This window comes from Sylvia atricapilla, chromosome 1 (genome assembly GCF_009819655.1).
Source record: "Sylvia atricapilla isolate bSylAtr1 chromosome 1, bSylAtr1.pri, whole genome shotgun sequence".
In the NCBI taxonomy this organism is placed as follows: domain Eukaryota; kingdom Metazoa; phylum Chordata; class Aves; order Passeriformes; family Sylviidae; genus Sylvia; species Sylvia atricapilla.
The window spans coordinates 23,702,755-23,724,156 of NC_089140.1; the positions used below are offsets into that span (position 1 = coordinate 23,702,755).

The 21,402-nt window shown below is 36.9% G+C and overlaps 1 protein-coding gene across 1 annotated transcript; it reads right to left on the reverse strand.

The window, feature by feature from the left end:
• Window positions 1-599: 599 nt before the first annotated feature.
• On the reverse strand, window positions 600-20,964 carry HEPACAM2 (HEPACAM family member 2). The gene is made up of 9 exons (XM_066324034.1): window positions 20,832-20,964; window positions 14,904-15,254; window positions 13,520-13,804; window positions 7,321-7,617; window positions 4,425-4,550; window positions 4,313-4,337; window positions 4,189-4,226; window positions 2,852-2,925; window positions 600-716 (listed from the first exon to the last, which is right to left on the reverse strand). Exons 1-9 carry the CDS (start codon window positions 20,899-20,901, stop codon window positions 600-602), a joined length of 1,383 nt encoding a protein of 460 aa, XP_066180131.1. The 5' UTR covers window positions 20,902-20,964.
• Between the last annotated feature and the right edge of the window lie 438 nt (window positions 20,965-21,402).

Here is a 21,402-nt window from a genome sequence, read left to right on the forward strand (position 1 = left end):
GACATAAGCACAACGTGCTGTGGCCTTCCTGGTATTTAACTCAGCAAAAGTGTTTCTGTGGAGTTCTCAGCCAGGGAACCACACAACAAGAATTCTTTTGCTATAGAGATGATGCTTACTCAAGTACTAGTCTGTTAGTATTTCAGTGACTACTTTAACAATCACTGATTATTATTCAGCTGACAAGTTTCCACATTGCAAAAACCCCCACCTTAACTATACTTGGCACATGGCTGAGAGGTCTGGAGGCCATGCTACCAATTAAACTGCTTTGATTGCATATTTAACCTATTCACTAGGAAGTGGTGATGTTTCAGTTCTCTATTAAATTAAGTGGGAATTTTCATTTGAAGGTGTGTTTGAAGACCTTACCTTTTGTTCTTCTACACTTTAACAAAACTGGTGTAATGAAACAACAGACTGGAGTCTTGAGGAAAAGTGGGGGACGGGATAGGAAATGGTGGAGGGATTAAGGTAGCTTATATATTTCCTTCCATATCCCTCTCAGTGAATCAAAAAACAGCTACCAAAATGTAAATTGTTCAGGATGCAAAAGTATTTGTCTTTGAGCTGTCATGTGAGTAATCAGAGTCTGTAACTTACTGTTGGTGGTCTTGTTGTGGCTGCTCAGGAATGTGCTGAATAACTTCATAAACTGTACTTAGCACATCCCGGGCTGTGACAGAGTCAGGGCCAGGAACAGATTGACTTGAAACCTAAAACCAACAAAGTGTATTCCTACTGTAAGTACAAAAATCAAAAGATTCAACAGAAATTAAACTGTTAATGTAACTTGTAATTTTTTAAACTTTTCGTCAAAGTTTGGCTTGTGGATTGAACAGGTAATCTCTGCTAGTTTACACTTCATTTTGGGCAAGTTCTCATCACATTAATAGTAAGGCTAGTAATAGTTTTAAATTCATTTAGCCCCTTAAAAGATTTAGGATGCAGCTTTTGCATTCAATACAGCAAATACATTATATTAATACACCACAAGTCAAGAAAGGAACATTTAATAAAGAGAAAAGCAGAAGAACAGACAGTAAAAAAGAGTAAATATTCAGGGCATGGGTTGAGGACAAAATTCCCACTGGCCTGTCAAAGAGAGAGAAATACATGGAATTTCCATAAATCAAGTAATATTGATTGTTCAGCATGTTAAGTATACTAATTTCCTCTTATGTCATGACAGCAGATTTACCTAGACATCCAAAAGGAATTACCAGTCTTTCTGCCTATATCTGCCTATACCAAACTTCCAGTTCTTCATTATCTCCATTTTCGTATTTTCCCCTTTCTCTGCTGACTAAAATGAATCAGTGGTTCAAATGCTGACTTTATCTGCAATGCTATGCATTTGAGTAGCTGAATATAAACCAGTGGAGTTTGTCCTGTTCCTAGAAATTTTACTGGAAATTACAGTCGATTTCATTGCTTATACATCCATCCTGTCGTTTTTGTTACTGCTCTCTCCCTCTGACCTACTAAGGCCCTGATCCTGCAAGAATGTGATATTGTGATATGATCAGCTTAACGGATATAGAATTATAGAAGGTTTGGGTTGGAAGCCCCTAAAGATCGTCCAGTTCCAGCCCCTCAGGCATAGGCAGGGACATTTTTCACTAGACCACAAAGTCCAATCTGACTCTGAGCACTTCCAGGGATGAGGCATCTGCAAATGAGGCAACTTCCAGTTGCTTTATCATCCTAACAGTAAAAAATTTATTTAATCTAAATATACCCTCTTCAGTATATGGCAGTGTACTTAAGGCTGTGATGATCTAGAGCCTGAAATCTACATGTAATAAGCTGCTAACTGGCACAAATAGTAACAGAAACAATTCAGCTGCTCTGTTTTCTAGAAGTCTTTTTTCTCTGCCCCTGTAAAATCTGTTCTCTCCATTAACATTTGCGGTAGTACTTTAGCCCTATAAATGTGTGCTTCAAACATCTAACTCCATCAGAGAAGATAATAAATTAATCTATGACTGTTTTTTGACACCATGTATTATGAGTACTAATCATAAAAACAAATTAGGTGTGACAATGTGACTGTGTGACCATGCTTTAAGAGCTCTCCCTTACCTGACTAGATTGATGCTCTCCAAAGATACAAGATTACATTGCTGGCAATTTTCCCTAGCTGAGGGAAAGTCCTTCTTCTATTTCCTCCTAATTTTACCATTGTCCATAAATCTTGTGGCCCTGTTTTTGCTTTTCTTCTTTGTCCTTTTACACCATATCAGAATGATCTCCAACTGCTGTGCAGTAATGTCAGCAAAGACACAATGCAAGAAAGCAGCAAATGTTGCAGGATTCTTTTTCTGCTGGCAAAATTCCTTTGCTTAACTCCTCTCCCACAATACATGAAGCCAACAAAATAATTTTTGTGAAATACAGCTGATACTTTACTTTACATTTACACTTTAAATAACCCCCTGAGACCCTTCTGCACTGCCAGGGCTAAATGTTGCATGAGCAGAAATATTAGGGTGAAGAGAGAAAATGACATCACAATAGTATGCTTGCACGTGTAACGCAAGTGGTTCAGTGCTACCCAACACTACTAACATTATTTTAATATTCTTCTAATATAGCGTAATTGAATGGAGATTGCTGTCTTTAGAACTTGGTTATTCCTTATTTTCACTGTGTTGATTATGAAATATTGAACTAGTAACACAGGCAAGAAAAAGCAAGCACTGGGTAAACAATACCCATGAATATGGTGTCATCCAGACATCTGTAAAGAGCAACAGAAGCAAATCTACAGAAGGATTCTGGTACAGATATTTAGTATACCGAGAGAAATAGAAGAGAAACTGTTTGTATATGATGTAAAATCACACACCCTAGAACCACTGGTAAGATCTGGAAAACTGATGAACTCATATATCCCAAAATCATCTGAAGCACTTTCATGACCTAAAGTTAGAAAAAAGATTAAAAAAAGAGATGTGATATGAACCTGGAAAATAATGACTTGCAAGGTATTTTTCCCTAATTTTTAAAACACCCGAATGCTGCTTATATGATCTGCTTTAGACCACTTCCTGCCAAGCCCCAGAGCTGGTGTGCATGGTACTTGGTGATTTCCCACACCCAGCAAGGGAGGAGCCTCTTGTTAACCTCAGCAACAATTTTGGTAGAGACATTCATACTCTCTGTTCTGGAAGGTAAAATGATCAATTTACTTTCATTTCCCATAGAAGAGATGCTGAAATAATAAACTCAGCACATCTACAAGTGTAGTAAGGCAGTACCAACTGAATGTTTTCTAATTCTGAGGATAATAAAAGGGAACGTGGTACCAATAGGTGCCACATTATTATTTGGGACTTAAGACACATCTTGTATTTAGGTGTATTTAGTCTCTTTCTCTACCCTCCCATTGTCCAGGAGGTGGTGAGGCTCTTGGTTGCCTCTTGGGCATCATTCCACATCAAAGGCTGCAGCACCACCAACAACGTTGAGATTCTATCCTTTCTATGACTCTGATGGACCCTCTGTGCTCAAGTGAATGTCCTACCTTCCTAAGCTTCATATACTTCCCCATACTTGTGCAAGTAGCAGTTTATGGTCTGCTCTGATGCTTTGGTAGAAAGGAATGGGAATAAAAGTGATATCCTTCCAAAGGATAGCTGGTCTCTAGCATCTCCTGCCTAGGATCATGTGGGAAGAATTGTGGAGAGAAAAGAGTCAGGGAAAAAAACTACTCTGGGTCCTGACAACACAGAGAAAGACAGTACAGAATATGGTAGAAGGTTATATATGTATACTGCAATATCATTAACTCATGATTTTGATAATAATTGATGCCATGAACATTTTCAGTTGTGATCCTTCCATGGTGTACCACCTCTTACTGCTACCCCAGAATAACACTGATTTAATTCACATTGGCGACAACAGTGGAATGCAGGTATTCCAATTCCAGAATAGTGGCATTAATAGGCAGAATTCAAGACAACAGTACATACTGCTATGAACTCCAGGCATGAGCTAAACCCATGCTGACTTCTCATTTAGGTCTTATCTTAATTAGGCTATCATAGGGGTGTGTAACCCAAAATAAAAACACATTTTTCTTCCTTTCTTTTTATTTTTATTTCTGTATGTAGGGATGCTATTTTTTCTTTTTAGGAAAGGACTTTGGCCTTATGCTCAAACTTATTTCATTACTGTTACCTGAAAATGCCTGTGCCTTTCTGTAATCAGCTTCTGCCCTGGAAAACATAAACATGTTTCTCAGTTTGACGTCATAAGCCAAGGAAAGAAGTACTTTTAGACCTAAGATGAATTATTTTTCTACCTGCTCTGTAGCTTCTGTTGTATCGCTGAAAAGAAGAAGAAGAAGAAAAAAATTATTCTTTTTGCTCCAATGGTCGAAAAGAAGAGCTGGATTATGCTTAACTTTTACATACCTTTATGTGGCTGATATCTTTTCCATAGGAATAAAAAGGCCATAGTTAGGATCAAAAATAATGAAATTCCTGTTATTACTGCAAGAGAAGACAAAGATTTTCCTTTCTGGGCCAGCTTTTCCAACCCTGTGACAAAGAAGATGAGTACTGTATTTAGTTCCTTGTTCTTTACAACATGCTACAATGACACTGAAAACGCTGAATGGGTATTATTTATTTTTCTCCACAGATCTCCTGAACTGAAAAAGCAAAGACATGCATATCAGAAAAGACTTCAAAGCAGATTAGTGCCTAGAGCTGAACGAAAGTCAGTAAATGTAATCCACAAATTACAGCATCACAAAAAGAAGATGTATATTATAACTTGAGGTATAGAGACACTAAACTACCAAGAAAGAGGATGAGAGGACAACTTGTGCTAGATTGGAGGGAAATCCTCCCAGTAGTAAGAGCTATAAAGTAGGAGAGGAAAAAAGATCCATTGGACTTTTTCTAAAGATTTTTAGCTGTCTGACAGTCTTGTTTATCAAACCACATCAGAAATCAATAAATTATCACAGAATTACAGAATCAGGTGGAAAAGACCTCTGAGACCATCAAATCCAACCCATGACCAAAGATCAACATGGCACTAAGTTCCATATCCAGTCTTTCCTTAAACACCTCCAAGGATGGTGATTCTGTGTTGTTTGTATTCACACCTAAATATATTCAAAATATTTCTTTCCTTTACTCGGGTGTTTTGCTGGACTTTTCCAGCAGGATTTTTCCAGCAAGATTTTCTGATACAACACAAACACAAATTGCATATAATCACCTACCTAAAACACGTGGAAAACATTTGTAGTGAATTTTCAAAGACAAGACTGTGGAAGTTAGGAAATGTCAGACATATTTGCTTGTGCACTTTTAATTTCCTCCTTCTGCTCTGAATTGTGCAGAATTCATGTAATTAAAGAACATGTCACAATCCATACAGGTAAATCAGTGTTGTGTATTTGCTAATGCCAGATTTATTAGTACAATTAAAATGTATATTATTTAGCCGGACATTTGTCCAGTATAGATGAAGTCCTTTGCAGAGGGCTAGAACTGCTCACATCTACTTACACCTCCATGTAATTCACTGGCATTGTGCTGGCTACATGTGCAGTGGTTTTCATGCAGATTAAATATGAGGATTTCTAGCCAGAGGTGTCCTAAAGATATGAGAAAATAAATCACTGGAATTCAACCGATTTTTTCATTAGTCCTTTGGTGTATTGTTTCCTTAGGATGAAAAAACTCAAATGCTTGAGAATCAGATGAGTCCTTAAAACTGTTCTTTAAAGTGAGTATTTTCAAATGTAGACTCAATAAATCACATCTCCATGGATATATCAGTGCAGAAAACAAAGACATGTTCTTTGCATGCATTTAACACATGCAAGTTAACCTTGAAAACTGAGTAATGACTGGTGAACATGAGATACCTCATCTTATTTTAGAATCTTGGCTAAAAATGGGTAACAACTTAGTGCAACTATTGATATAATTGTAACTTATTAAAATATTTTTTTCTTGATAAAGAAAAAAGTTACTAGTATTAATTACATGGCGGTCTATAGCACAATATAGGTGAGTTTCTGTCCCACAGGGAAGTTGTGTAAGGTCTTCTGAAACATCAGAATTCCTGTTGCTACTGAAAATGGGGTTTCTGGTATTTTGAATGCCATAGTCCAGGCTCTGTATCTAGAATTATGGGGGTAAAGAAAAGGAATATGGAAAAATTTCATAGTCTTTCCTTAATATGTTTATTCAGTTGCAATCAGAATTTACCCTGAGCAGCATTGCTGAGAATGAATTGTGTGTAAATTCATGCCTCTTAAAATCAGTCAATGCTGCCTGCAAAGTGTAGCCTTGACATCTCCATTTAGTGCTATTTGAATAAACACTCATCAAAAAAAAAATTGCTGCAGAGGGGGAAAATTATTTTTTTTATATTTTTAAATACACAGGATAAAATGTTTTAATAAGATTTAAGTAAAATATTTGTAACTAGGAAATCTATTATTTTAAGTGCAACTAAACATGAAGCTGTGGAGTCTTCCCTGCTTTTTGGCCTTTGAAAAGAAATAGCCAAATATCATATCTTACATGAACTCCCTGGAGAAATGTCACGTTTATTTCAATCAACATGTAGTTGTGGTTGCTTTTTCTTTCACTACTAACCACAATATTTAGTTTTTGAGTGCAGTATTCTTACTATGAAATTGCAACCCATCTTCCAGCATACTGAAAGCCCTGGATTCATGATGAATCAGTAAGTAGCCTGAATCATGGACATCTCTTCTTGTTTACCAGAGTAACAAATTTGTTAGCTCTTTGCTAAGCACAAATGAAATAGCTTTGTTAAATTTACTAACAGGCAATCTAGTCTACCTTGTTAAACATTAATAGCATATGTTCCTTATCTGGAAGTACTTGTATCCATCTGTATTGAGAAGAGATATCAGACCTCCTTGATATCTTGTTCTTTGCTCTATGCTTCTTGAAATTTTCTGAAAAACTGCTTTGTTCCTATTGAACACAATCATACAGGAGCTGAGGTTATAGTGTATGAGAAATAAAGATATGGGTTCTTCAGAACCCAGCAATCAATCCAGAGATTCATAAATATGACAGGGAAATATTTTACATGAACATTGCAATAAAATCCCACAAAACTTTATTGTCTTAGTGGGCTGCATTCCATACTGCAATTAAAACCTGTATCCCATGAAATGTCCAAAAACCCCTCTACTATATTCTTATCAAGACCTAAATTTTGATACATCTTCTAAGAATGATTTCCTTTTCCTGGGGCTGACACTCCACTCAGATGTTACACTTTACAGCAAAGAAGTTACATTCTTACCTACAGACATAACCACAACTGTGAAGTGAGTTTCATCTCGTTTTCCAGTCACGTTGTTGAAAGCACAGCACATGTAATCTATTGTCTTCTGGGCCACTTTATCAGATACTATTTCCAGATGGGGTCCATATTTGATTACTTGAGTGGTATTGTCATCCCTTTGAATCCACGAATAAGTGTTTGGTGGGTTTGAATCTGCTGAGCAGTCAAACAGCACAACTTCCCCCACGTCAACTGTAAACACTGCCCCTATATTCAGACCTTTGTCTGATTTTACTCTAAGTCCATAAGGTCCATCTGCATTGGAAAAAAAGGGGAGACACAGTGAGAAAATTAAAATCATAGTATATAATTAAAATTTAATCAGAAGTGTATCTTTAAAGTTAGAATATTTAAGTTAAAAGTAGCCTTTAGAATAACTGGCATTCAGTCATCAATGAAAAGGCTTTCAGTTCAATAACTGGATCTGTGCTAGGCTTAGCTCAGGCTACACCCACTCAATACTGGTTTAATTGGTGTTTAAGGAAAAAGCATGGGTCTATGTATTTCTCAGTATGATAAAAATAATGAAAACCTAAATCAGTTGGATTTCTATGAAGTAAAGGTGCATGTCTTCTTCAGGAGCATATTTGATTTCTACTTCAATGCCAAACTTACTGGCATAAGTAATTTCCCTAGACATTTAAAAGTGAACAAATTTGCTTCGTAATGTTACCTTCACTGTAATAATTTACACTTTAATAATTATTTAGGGAACTAACTTACAGGTATAATATTGCATAGGGTGTGCCTTAGCTCAGAAAAAATTTTCCATAAATGACTGTTAGAATAAACTTTAACTTTCCACTCATTTAGTAGGTTTATACTAGTAAACAATACTTTAAATAATTAAATATTACTTTAATTAAATAATTCAAAATACTTAAATAATTTCTACTGTAATTATGCTTTTTTCAATAGCAAGTTCATCTGCTGAAAGACGTTTTTCTGAATATAATTAGAAGAAGCATATGTTGTTCAAAAGTCACGTGTTCATTACTCAAAACATTGAGCAGATGAGTATTTTTAGTGTAATCTGCATAGGAAAATGAAAGGGAAAAATATACTCCAAAATTATGAGAATATTTCTCATGCTGTTTTTACTAGAACATTTCAGATCATTGGGGTTTTATATTGATACATGCTAAAATTAATCTTACTGTTATTTAACTATAGAAATTAATGTAGAGAATATAATAATTGAAATGTGCCTTATTAAATAACTTTTTCTAGTTAAAAAGCCCTAAAAACCCAAACCCTGTTCATTTTAATGTTGTTAATTCCCTGAGGACTTACATGAATAATAAAAAATGCACAGATCTAATACTGACAGAGCCAAAGAAGAAAATATGCAGAATATCTTTTTGGTAAGATCCCTGAAAATCAGTAAAGCTGCCTCATAGAGGTGTAGCACAAAACATGCACAGTATTGTGCCCATTGCAGACAGTGGAATCTAGTAATATTTCCACCTTCCTGTGGTTGTCTGGAAGAATTAAGATAATGTAGCTGGGTTTGAATAGGAAAATCCCTGCTACATGAAGCTGCACACTTGTATATTTCAGACTTTATTTCCCACCAGGAAATTCAGCTTGATGTTAGAACATTCTCTATTACACACTTCTATTTACTGTTTTGTTTGCCTTTTTTGGTGAGACTCATTTATTCTTCAACACCAAAGCCACCAGCATACAGCACAAATCAGGCCATTTTGTGTGTGCCTCTGTTTTTTTCTGTTTGTTCAGGCTTCCACACGAGACTATAGACCACCACATATGGCCTCAGTTTAGTCCACTTTTAAGTAAATTTCCATATTTCACAACATAAACTTGTCAATCCTTTCATTTTCTCTACTTATTTCCTAGTGGTAAGCTTTTTGCAGTCTCATTTTAAGGAATGACCAGCATCCTGCATAATATTTACTTGGGAAATGAAATACAAATTCACTTCAGCATGAATTATTGCTGCTCCCACCTACATTGCAGTGGCCACTCTGAAGAATTATGGCTTTTCTTTAAGTTCTAGATGCTGGGCTGCTTCCTCACAGGCTTTTCAGTTCCTGAGTCACCTGCTTTATTGCCTCCAAGAGCCAGCTGACCCTGTAATGATCATTTCTGTGAAGTACAGACCTATTCCTCACTGTTTTGAGGCTTGGTTAGCCTCACGTGGGCTGCATGCTTCTGTGGAAGGGGAGCTTTTTACAGAAGCTCACCTCTTATAGGTATCTTATAAGTTCCCTTTTCTTCAGATCTGAAAGCAGAAGGGATGTACTGGCCTTTGACATTCTTTATAAATTAAATAAAGCCCCTCAGAAACTATTTACAGGCAGGAACTTTTTTTTTTTTTTTCTTCATAGCAATTCAGTGGTTCTTCTAATCCAATTCTCCCTACTTTGGAGAATTAGCTTTTATTTTCCCGGATAATATGACTTTGACATATGTTAACAAAGATAAATGGTAAGAATAGCTGACTGCTTTCCATGCCCCCTCACTGTAGTGGGTGGTTTGCCACAGTCTACAAAAGAATCAGAACTGTGTTCTTCTCTTTTATCAGTATCATAACTGTGCAGCATAAAGAGGTAACACTGAGAACTATATTTTAATAAAAGCTGCAAGTTGAAAGAAATCCTTATGCAAACACTGACACACACTGGCTGAGGAAGTAAGTTTGAAAAAACCAGAGAGGTTATCTTAAGAAATAGCTAAATCTTGGCAAAATCTGAAAAGTGGCATTCCTTGCTGGAATCAACACAAGGATTGGGTAACCCTTCTGCTTTGTTTGGAGCACTATTTTGCCTCTTCTGGGAATCGTGTACATCAGGGTCCCTAAACAATGCATAACTGACAGGTATACACAGCTTCAAGGATGATTTTGAAAAGCAGGCAATTAAAAATTCTCTCACTAGTACTAAGTATATTCTATCTTCTGGAAGGCTTGAGGAAGAAAATCCCACTTAGTCTGCTGGATTCAAATCTATCAACACATTACAACAGTGTCTGCTGCAGCCTACAGGACAGCAGCTTCTTCCAGTCTTGAAATAATTTGTTTCTGATTCACATGACTGCCATTTTCTAGGCTGCATTATCACCATAACTAATAGGGAAGCAGGATAATATTAATAAAACATAAATTAAACCCCACTTTTCATACTCAGTAAAACCCCACAATGACAGACTATGACAGCCTTCATGAATCCCTCAGCTCTATTTTCCCTTTCCAGTATTGTTCTCTAGAGGAAGTGCCTCTTGCCACAGTAAAACCAGTTAACTAAATGATGTGTAAAATAATAAATCAATCTTTCTGAGTAACAATTTACTGCTCCATGGCAATATTTCCAATTGCTCCTATCACTACGAGACAGTTACAGTTTCCAAGCAGATGGCAGGTATTTACTGTGAGTGACCTTTTCTTTACTACCTGCAGTAACTCCCCCAGAGCAATGACATATGGTAGAGAGAGATCCCAGGGCTGGTCTGGATTATTGACAACTGGGAGCTGGGAGACAAAGTACTTCTGCAGGCAGAGGTTGAATCAAATTAAGGTGACTTCATATAGCTCACAAAGTAAGATCTCAACTCCATCACTGACTTGGATATAGAGAATATCCCAGGTATTTGCAATCTTTCAGCATTGCAATTTTTGTGCTTAATACTTTTTTCCCAGAATTTTATATTATGCACAAGGCAAACCGTCAGTTCTGATGAATGACATTCTGAAAATGTATATACAGCAATACTTATACACACGGAGAAAAAGTGAATCTCAAGGGGGTTGACAGAGCTGTATATCACAACCATTTAAACAGTAGAAGATTCAAGAAACATAGACACTTAACTATGAAATTTCAAAATCCTGGTAAAAAAATACATCAAAACCAGGTTTCTAGTTTAGAACTTGGAAAGATTTTTCAAATTTGCAGAAAAAATGCATGTAATTGAGAGAGGAAGAATGGAGGAAACAGTACCAGAGCTGGGACTGAATGACACACACGTCATCAGACTGTCCCAAGTGTAACAGGTCAGAAATTCAAATAACACACGGACAGTGCAACAAACAAAGCTGTCTGAAAGGCAGCAAGAGTGGCAAATGTTTTTCTAGCCTGACCTGACTTCATGGCATGGGAAGAAGGCTGTCAAGTTGGATACAGTGTCGCCAAGTTCTATGTAGGTGTTCTTTGAAGACAGACCTGCACAAGGGCAATTCCCAGCTCATTAAAGTGGGAAACGCAGTAAAGGAACTGCATTCAGACAACTTCAGGTCTCATTCTTAGCACTTGAGGCACGTAAGTGAGCTAAGACTGTGACTCTACAAAAGCAGGCATATAAATACCTTGAGGAAAGTATGTGGTTTTTATTTTTTAACTGCAGTAATTATAAGTTAAAGCCCTATCAACGCTGTTTATTTCCTTTTTAATCATGATTTCTCTGTATAATGAGATGGAAGCTCAATTAATATTTGCTCTGATTAGGACTCTTTGCAACTGTTGCCAATTATATGAGCTGCACAGAAGCTAATATCAGCTCATGTCTAACAATGTCCTTGTTGATCTTTGCTAATTTAGGCAGTCTTTTTCTCTTCTCCTGGTGCAGTGTAGAGACCACTCCCTCCTACTTTAGATGTAAGTCATCCCCTCATCTAATTCTTCCAAGTTATAACAAAAACCCCCAAACTACTAGCAGAATATAATCAGAACTGAAAGGAAATGAAAGGAGGAGGAGGAAAATATGAGAGCTAGAGATGTAAGAGATTTAGGTTCTGAATATGTTAGTATAACAAGCTGAGCATGAGCTGCCTACCAGCTACTAGCTGCCAGAGCCTGGAGAAAGCAGGAATGAGCACCAGCCCTTGGCTGGACAGGAATCCAGTTCCAGTCCTTGCAGTGCCCCTTCCAGACTGGGCCACTGGGTAAACTGGCTATATCTGAATAGGACTGGTAGCAAAGTAGGCTCTGGCCTTTCAAATTTCAGCACTCCTCTGAGAAGGATAATTGGTCACATATGTGTAGCATGTGCTAATTGAAAATTGAGGAGGCACTGGGAATTTCTGACATGGACCAAAATGAGAAGGCCATAAGATTTGTCGTATTATTGTTGAATGGTGATTAAACCAATCTTTTGTTTCCTCCAACTCAATTAGTTTCTCAGGTGCCTTCATTTCCGGTCAAAGTACTGGCTACCTTATGGTTTATTCTTCTGTAAAAAATGGTCTTTATGCCACTCTTACTGCTCCCTCATGTTTCCCATTTCATGTGGAATGCAATCACTTCTTTCAGCTCTAATTTTGCTACGTGTGACTCAGGTCTCTGTGTCTCTTCTCCATTCCTGTCTTCCTTTCTTTCTAGTTCAAGATCAATGTCCTGGGATCTGCAGGGACTGCATGAAGTATTGTACATGTGGTGTTATCTTCCACGTGCCATTAGCTTTCCCCTTGTTTCCTTGTTGGAAATCCATTGCCCACTTCTATCCACTGCTAGAAATAAATGTCTTTCTCATGCCTGAATCATGTTGTCAGTTCATAGATATCTTCAACCACCTAGCCTCACTGCCTTGATTCCTTTGTAATCAATCTCAATCTTATCAACAGAAGTTCATGTTTTTTATTCTCTGAAAGGACATGCCCATTTAGGTTTTTTACTAGCAAATTTCATCCCAGCTCTATTACTCTGTCAAAGTCATTCAGTCCTCCTATTTAATGTCATAAATGAACTTGAGATATTCCCTGTCTTTATTCTGGTGCTATTAATGTAAGTATTAAAAAGGACTGGACTTGAAGTGATCTTGAGGAAACGCACTCATACCAGTCCTTCAGCCTGGTACTTCCTGTGCTTAGCTTTTTTGATACTATTTGGTGTCTCCATTTGTTACAACATTTTCATATATAACAATATCATTATTTTTTCACCTTGAGTCACATCTGAAGATATCTGGAAATCTTGAAGTTTCTATTTGAAATCTGCAGCTGATACTGATCTTCACAACTACACAGCACTGAATAATTTTATTATCCCGTTTTAAGTTAGAGCTATTACAAACAAGCTCATTTTGAATGCAACCTCACATACAATGTTGACTCAACTGTTTTCTGCCTGTTTTCATATTTGGAGGCACTCCTTCCAGCAAAATCATGCATACAAAGATAATAATGAATATTTCATATACTCACAATATATGGTTGGTGCAATTATCTCACTTTCCATTGCACTGACAGGGTTAGATACCAGACAGCTGTAATTCCCAATGTCTTCTTTTACTGCAGGAACAATTAGAAGCGTAGCATTGTTTGATGAAAAGCTGTAATTAGGGCCAGCATGAAGACGCTTCCCATTTTTCATCCACTGGTAAACTACCCTTGTACCTCTATCCACAGTACATTTTAGGGTAATATTCCCTACATACTCCACTACTCCTGAAGATGGTTCAGTATGTACAGTTGGCTTTGTGACTGGAACTGTAAAATAAAGACATACGAACAGTTGTTAAAGTGACAAGCCATTATATTACCATCTTCATGGTCAAGATGTTCAAATAGCAATCATCATTCTCTCTGGAAATTAATTTCTTAAATGTAGTTGCAGGTTAAAAAAAGAAGGTCATATTCTCAGCTGGTGACTGTAAGAATTGCTATGGGACATAAATAAAACCAGACTGTTTATATTACTGGTAATAGCATAAAGGATGCTGTTGTGTACCATGACCTCTTGCCTCATGTATAAATCACTGAGTCCACAAAAATGAAAAGAGCACAGAACATGACTGCCCACCTTGTGTGACCTCTCAGCATGGCTGCCCACAGCTTTGCCCACACTGGGCACCACTGAAATATGGGTCATCTGTCATGAGGGTGTCTGCAGACTGGGATGGGTTTGGGATTTAAATGGCAGCTTCAACTTTGTCACCTCAAGATGTCATTCATCTCATTCCTTCCAAGCCCAACAGTTACAGGGTTCCCTCTGTATAATCCATAAATTACAGAAGCCTCTTGTCATCCTTTTAGATAATTCTTTCCATTTCCTTTTCTTTTTTTTTTTTTTTTTTTTTTTTTTTTTTTTTTTTTTGTCCCCAGTACAAAGAGCAGAATCTAAAGAGGGAAATTCAGGAATTTATTAGTTCAGATCTGGGCTTCTTTTACAGACACAGGGCTACAGTCACCAGCAAAAGTCAATGGCTCCTCTTTGTTACAAGAGGTAAAGTTGTTCAGGGAAAAAGACTATTTGAAATTCAATGCATCCTCACGATAGCCCAGCAGAAACATATTATATCTTAGTTTTTAGAAGTCTGTCTAATTTCATCTTAAGCGTTTCCATACCTCTTCAGTTTTTTTACTTATGATATAGAAACATCAATCCATATATTAATTATCCTTAAGGCTGGCATATTTCAGTATTGTCTCCAGCAGCAGTAGAAAACAACATAACTTAATTGTTAGCACTTATTCATGTACAGTTGCATTAAATGAGAATCCACTGTGACTGGATACTAAGAACCAGGTCTTCAAAACTATTGCAATTTTATTTTCAAAATGAAGATACTATCTTTTACTAACTTACCATCAACAGCTACTTGAATCTTTTGGCTTGCAGCTATGGTCCCATTTCCACGGACATTGACCTTTACAATGTAATAGCCCTCATCGCTGAGATGCAGTGGATTAATCCTCAAAGATGCATTCGGTGGTACAAGGGTAAACTTGTGCTGGTATTCCAAGTCTGGAACTACGTTTTGATTTACAGAGCCAAGCAAGTATTTTGGATTACTGTGAGACCTCTCAAAAAGCCAAATAATCTGGATTTCAGAAGCTGTAGCATTGAAATTGTAGTCAACAGAAAGATGAAGTGGTTGCCCCTCAATACCATGGATGGTATGAGATGGTACTGTCAATTTTAAGGCAGAACAAATCCCTGCATAAAAACGAAAGAACAAACAAATAAACAAACCCAAAACTCAAATGGAACCCCCAGAAAACTCAATTGAGAAATTCTCACAGTGAAAAAACTCTCAAGGCTAAAACTTACATATTTTTGCATGTTTATAACTCAGATTTTAAGTACAAAAGGGGCAAGAGCTCATTGACCTTGGCGAAGCTGGATCTAGCTACAGAGCTTTAGCTTCAAGTTATACAAAAAGCCAAAGGAAGGATCTTATACTGTTGAAAGTTTGACAAAAATGAGATAATGTACATTTACCTTAATGTACAAAATATCTTCCCTTTAAAATATTTCGTATTTCTACGCATTACACTGTCTAACAGTGTTGAATTGTAAACTCAGTTTTTAGGATTTTTTCTGGGTTGGTTCAGCCACAGAGGAGCTTCTTAGTTACTCTGCCAGTCATGCTGAGAAACTGACTGAAAATCTGACAAGCAGCACTTTCATGAATTTTGACTAAAACTGTATATAATTATTATTGCTGACTGTTCTATACCTGTAAGACTAAATGCAATAAAAAGCTTGCAAAAGTCAAGTATTCCAATCTTAGGAAATTGGCAGAATTAAGCCTTGCTGTTGTTGTACACAAAAGTGAAGATTTCAGCCACATGATTAATTCTGTTTTCCAAGAATTCTGTCTCTGTTATAGTGCAAAAAGGCCACTCCTCAGTTAATCATTGTCTTTCCCATACATTTTTAAAAATAATTTTTCCTTGTGCTGGCGTAAGACATAAACAGTATTAAAGCTTTAGTCTTGGGACTAAGTGATTGATTTTCACATTAACTTTTCCAAGGCATTCATGAGAACAGCAACAATGGAAAGAATTGACATTAATAAACTGATGTCACAACAGCATTTTAACTGATGGACTTTAGAGATAAAGAATTTAGGCCCAGAGAAAATGACCAGCAAAAATACAGACTCATTTTGGATGATCAATCTGAAATATTAAGGACACAATTTTTCAAAATACATATGAAAACATTTTGGTATGTTCAAGATGTTCTAGAATGTTCAACACCTATTGACTCTAGTTGCAGGTTTGATTGCTCAGATTTGTGTTCAATACTGCTGAAAAGCATGCTGCAAGTGCTAAAAAACCCTAGGAAAAAAGCAACCTGTTATAAGTAAGAAATGCAAAAACTGTGATTTAAGAAATCCACCTGCCACTGCATAAGAGCACACTGGAGACTGAGAACGCACTGCCCAGGACAACACACAATGCTTTCACCATGCACCATCTGTTCTTTTCCTGCTAATGATCATTTTTGGTTGGACTTGATGATCCTTAAGGTCCCTCAAACCTGAGATTCTGTGATTCCTGACATGCTTCCAAATGCCTGTAATGGAAAAGTAACTCTCCAGCTGATGTACCTGGAATGTGTTTCCACCTGGGTGGGTAGGGAAGGCAGAAGGAGCAATGTATGAAAAATATGTGACTGTGTTCATTAATATAATGCAGAGTTAACTTTGTTTCTTAAATTTCCTACTTTTGTATCATTATTGTTCACGACAGAAATTTTTAAAGGTTCATTTATGTCTAATTTCCTAGCTTATGTGACAGAAAAAAAAATCAATTCATTAGCATAATATGGTATCTGTACACATCTTTTGGGTTAGAATAATCAAATTTCAGTGCATAGTTGTTTGCCATGAGGTAATGGCAAAGCAAACTTGTTAGCCATGAGGGTGGGGACACAAAAGAAGGGGGGGGGGGATGGTTACAGACACAGCAGTAATGCCAGTAATTAATGTCAGAGGTACTCTGACACGGAAGGGCATGCAAAGTGGCAGAGCACAGATGGAGTGTGAGTGGACTAGCTCATGGGTAGCCAGCAGTGCTGTACAAAATCTACTCCAAAAGTATTTTTGTGGCTGGCTTCCCTTTTGATAAAGCTGAGCAATACTGCCCTCAGCTAAAGACAGCTAACAGCATTTCTGAAGGCACAGCAGGGAAGCCAAAGGAAAATGCTGCAGAGTACTAACAGGGAACTATACAAAAAGACAGTGAAACCATTTGACAGAAAGTCTGGCATGCCCTCGTTAGTGGGGGCTAAGGAGGAAGCAGGCAGAGGGCTTCAGGCTGCATGGACTTTAATTTGCAAAGGACTAGCTGGGGTTCAGCTGAGATAGGAGGAGAACAGGGTAAAATAAAGAGGAAGAGTGTAGAAAAAATGTGGAATGGCTTAGATGGAGGATACATAAGACAAATATGTTTACATGCTTAACTTTCTAGATGAAAAACCAAAAATGGATGATGCACATCAAATTGAAGCCTGCTCCCCTACCCCTTTTAACAGTATTTGCAGCCTGTTGTTCTCGCTGTTTTCTAACACTGCACAACCCTTCAAGGCTTGCTAGACTCTGGTTAACAGGACATTAAGTATTTTGTTGGTTGTTCTACCACTCCTCAGATGTTAATATGCTCCCTGACAACATTACAGTACAAATCAGATTTAAACTGCTGTTGCCCACTTGAAAAAGAGAGAAAGAATAACTCCTCAGTAGAATCCTTCATGAAATATTTAATGCTGTAGAGCTATTTCATATAACCTACCAGTTAAATAACCACCCATTTCAATTTTTAGACTGACTGGAATAAAGTCAAAACCATCTCTCAAACACAGAGAGATCAGTAATTAAAAGATCTATCCATATACTTACTCATTCTTTATGTATGATGCTGTTCAAATTTTGGGTTTATTTAGCTGTCAATAGGTGATTGTGCTGTTGGACAACATGCCAGTAACAGAAGCCGTGCAATCATAAAATAGGGAAAACAAATAATATTTCTCACAGATGTTTGTGCAAAAACTTAGCATAACCTAAGCAGTCTTGTGAGCACCAGGATAACTGTAAGATAACAGCATAACAGAGTAATGAAAAGAGAATCAGGGCTGGAAAATTTACTTTCTTTGCAGCTAAAAACTGTTGGAATAGAAACTGCAAATTAACATTGCTCCGCTTGATTCGTAGGGAAAATTGGCTCTGTGTAATATCTTGGAAAGACATTTTGATCTGCAATTAAGGAAATTATTTTAGCTAGGACCAGAGGTGCTGAGGGCAGAAACCTCATTTTCCCCTCAGTCCCTTCAGGAGTGGCTTTGAATAACCCCAGTTCTTGTTGCTCTCTCTGGCTTTGCTGGGGTGATTTTGTGGAGTGCCAACATCCCACAGGAGCTTCCCCATGGCTGGTAGGGCAAGAGAGAATGCAGGCTGAAACTGGAGCAAGTTATTAGATAATGATGTCCTGTCAAAGGCAAGGGTTTTACAGGAGCAGTGATGGAAGTATTCTGGTCTTAGCAGAGATCATGTCTTCTGCAGCCTGGAATATTTTTGTATTGACAGGGCTATCTTCTTCACCAACAGTGTTGTCAGGCATTGGACTGGGACATCCAGGGAAGTGGTAGAGTCACCCTCCCTGGGAGTACTTCAAAGATGTGCAGACATGGTGCTCAGGAACATGCTTCAATGGTGGAATTGGCAGTGTTAGCTTTATGGCTGGACTTGGTGCTCTTTAGGGTCTTCCCCAACCTAAAGGGTTCTATGATTCTCTTGTATTAGACTAATTTTGATTTTTAATTTAAACTGGAGACTGTTATGACTAATCCTTGAATTAATGTTAATAGCAAAATCAAGGCAATGTGTCAAACTAAATTCATATTTATCAGGCCCAAATTCCATAACATTTAAGCCTATCCCTATAACTTTATGAATGTAATGCACTTTTTTCCACAACAATGGAATTCCAAGACCTAATTTTTGTATAATGATCATAAGGGCTGTACCACAACGACCTCCATTTGGAGCTCAGTGATCTGTGCTTTGCTTCCGTCCCACTTCGCTATCACCAATATTAGCAAGCACAACAGAATTGTTGTTGACATAAAATAAGGGCTGCAGTTCTAGTTTAAATAAAAAAACTATGACATAACTTTTAAGTTTATAACATCAACTGAAACCTGCCTAGCGAGGTTTTAGCATTCTCTGAATTCAACATGCACATCTCCGTGTCAAAGTAAGTTTGGATTCTCAACTGCTTTTCACTGGTGTTCACCAGAGCCCTTCAGCTCTCCTGAACTTGGTGCAAAATGTCACAAGATCAGTGAAATATTTTTTCCCTTTTTACAAGTAAGTTTATTTGTGGAAAAAAAATCTGACCAAACAACCCAGATCTAATGGTCCAGGAAAGCTGCAATTTCTATACCACCATTTATATAATGGAAAACTTGAGCATACTCTTCCCTGGATTGGGATTTTTGCCCAAGAAAAGGTTCCACTGAGCTTTGTTACAGGACTTAATTTTATTTGCTGAGGTCAATGCCATCAGTGGCCTTTGTGTCATGTCTCCAACGCACCTGATTCTCATCATGATATGAAGTATGAGCAACACATCTCCCTTGCTAGAAAATGTGTCTATCTGGGTAAGGATGTACAACTTCTTGGTGAATAAACCAGTATTCCAAAGCACTCTGCTTGCATGACAATAACTCTTCTAGGATTTTAATGAAAAATATTCAATGAAGTGGTAAAGTAGATAAAGGACAAAGTCACAGTTTTTCATCAACCAAGTATTTTTAATTTTTAAAGAAGAGAGACAATAATTGTCATATGAACCACCAATCATTATGAGGCCAAAAGTCTTGAAAAAGTATTGAGCTCAGGATCAAGGAAACTAGGTGATTGTATAATAAGCTAGAACTGTGAGGTTCAAAAAGAAGATTAAAAAAAGTTGTTCCTATACATGAATGAGTAGAGGATGCACTACATTCGTAATATTATATATTTCCTCTGTTGACATTTACAAAAACAATTAAATATAGAAAAAAGTAATTACAGTAGTTTGTAGAAATAAGCTTATCTAGCATTTGATCACTATGTAGTTTGACAGAAATTTGATATTTCTGTCAAACTACATAGAACCTCTATTTTTTATTTACCACATGGATGGTAGATAAATGCACACTTACAAAAACTGCACCCAGACACCAAACAAATGCACTATTAATGGGGAGATATTCTTTAGTTGACTAAAAGCTTAATTTAGTTTCAATACCAGTTACATTTAGATATTAAATATGAATTAATTAATCATAAAGAAGCAAAAAATAATGTATCAGTGCTGTCTCAATATATTTTTAAAGAAGTGTGAACAGCTTCTGTATAATCTTTGGTTTAGAACCTGTCCAGCCATACTTGTTAAAAAGAATGCACGATGTATATGTTACTCAATAAAAGGCAATAGTACCTGTTTAATCAATACCCATGTTTTACATGTAGATTATGTATATTTAATCAATGCCAAGTTTTAAACAGAGATTATGTATAGCATTCATTTTTTGTTCAGCTGCTAAAACTTTAGCTTCACTCATAAAACAAGGTGTCACTACCTGATGAAAAGCTTTTAGGCTACCTTCCTGAAATCAAACATCTGACAATACAACAGAAATGTCTTTAAATGTATAACAACAAATCAATTAGACAAATCAATATAGAATCAATTAAAATTTCTCCAATGCAAATCAAATATAATTTATACTGCACCTTACCTACAAGCAGAAAATATATTTTGCACTGTAAGTCCCAAAAGAAGTTGGCTAAAGGGCTCCATGAAAGCATCCTGTCCCACACAATTGCCAGCTTCTCAGCACTAAGCCAGGGCTTGGACCTGCAGCTGCTGGTTTATTTGCTAGGGAAATCAGCAATGAGTTAACAGGTCCTATCCTGTCGCTCGCCTTATGTGATTTGAATATGTGTATACAAAGAACAAAGGGAGTGGAGCACCTGTTAGATGAGGACCCATCTTCATTGCCTCTGATTTTATCATAACCCTTCCTGGCAGTCACAGCAAATATGACACAGAATGTAATAAATGGGGCACACAATACAAAGTACATTAATTAACAGAAGAAAGTAAATGCACCAAGTGAACAGGTTATACAGTTATTAACTTCCTTTAGTTACAGTTTCATAAAAAATACTGTGATGCTACATGCTTATTTCAAACGAAAATTAGTATTCAGAATATTTTTTCAAAACTTTTCTAATGACAGCCTCTCATTTTCTGTTACAAGAAACCCATTAAACAGCTGTTAAAGAGCCTTACTATTTTTTTCTTAG

What these genes read in the sequence shown, in the direction of transcription:
- HEPACAM2 (XM_066324034.1), bottom strand. Translation starts at nt 20,901, where the DNA reads ATGCTTTCATGGAGCCCTTTAGCCAACTTCTTTTGGGACTTACAGTGC. An exon ending in AATATATTTTCTGCTTGTAG is followed by an intron (nt 15,255 to 20,831) that starts GTAAGGTGCAGT and finishes GTTTTTATGCAG; the next exon opens with GGATTTGTTCTGCCTTAAAA. An exon ending in AATTGCACCAACCATATATT is followed by an intron (nt 7,618 to 13,519) that starts GTGAGTATATGA and finishes TTTCCAATGCAG; the next exon opens with ATGGACCTTATGGACTTAGA.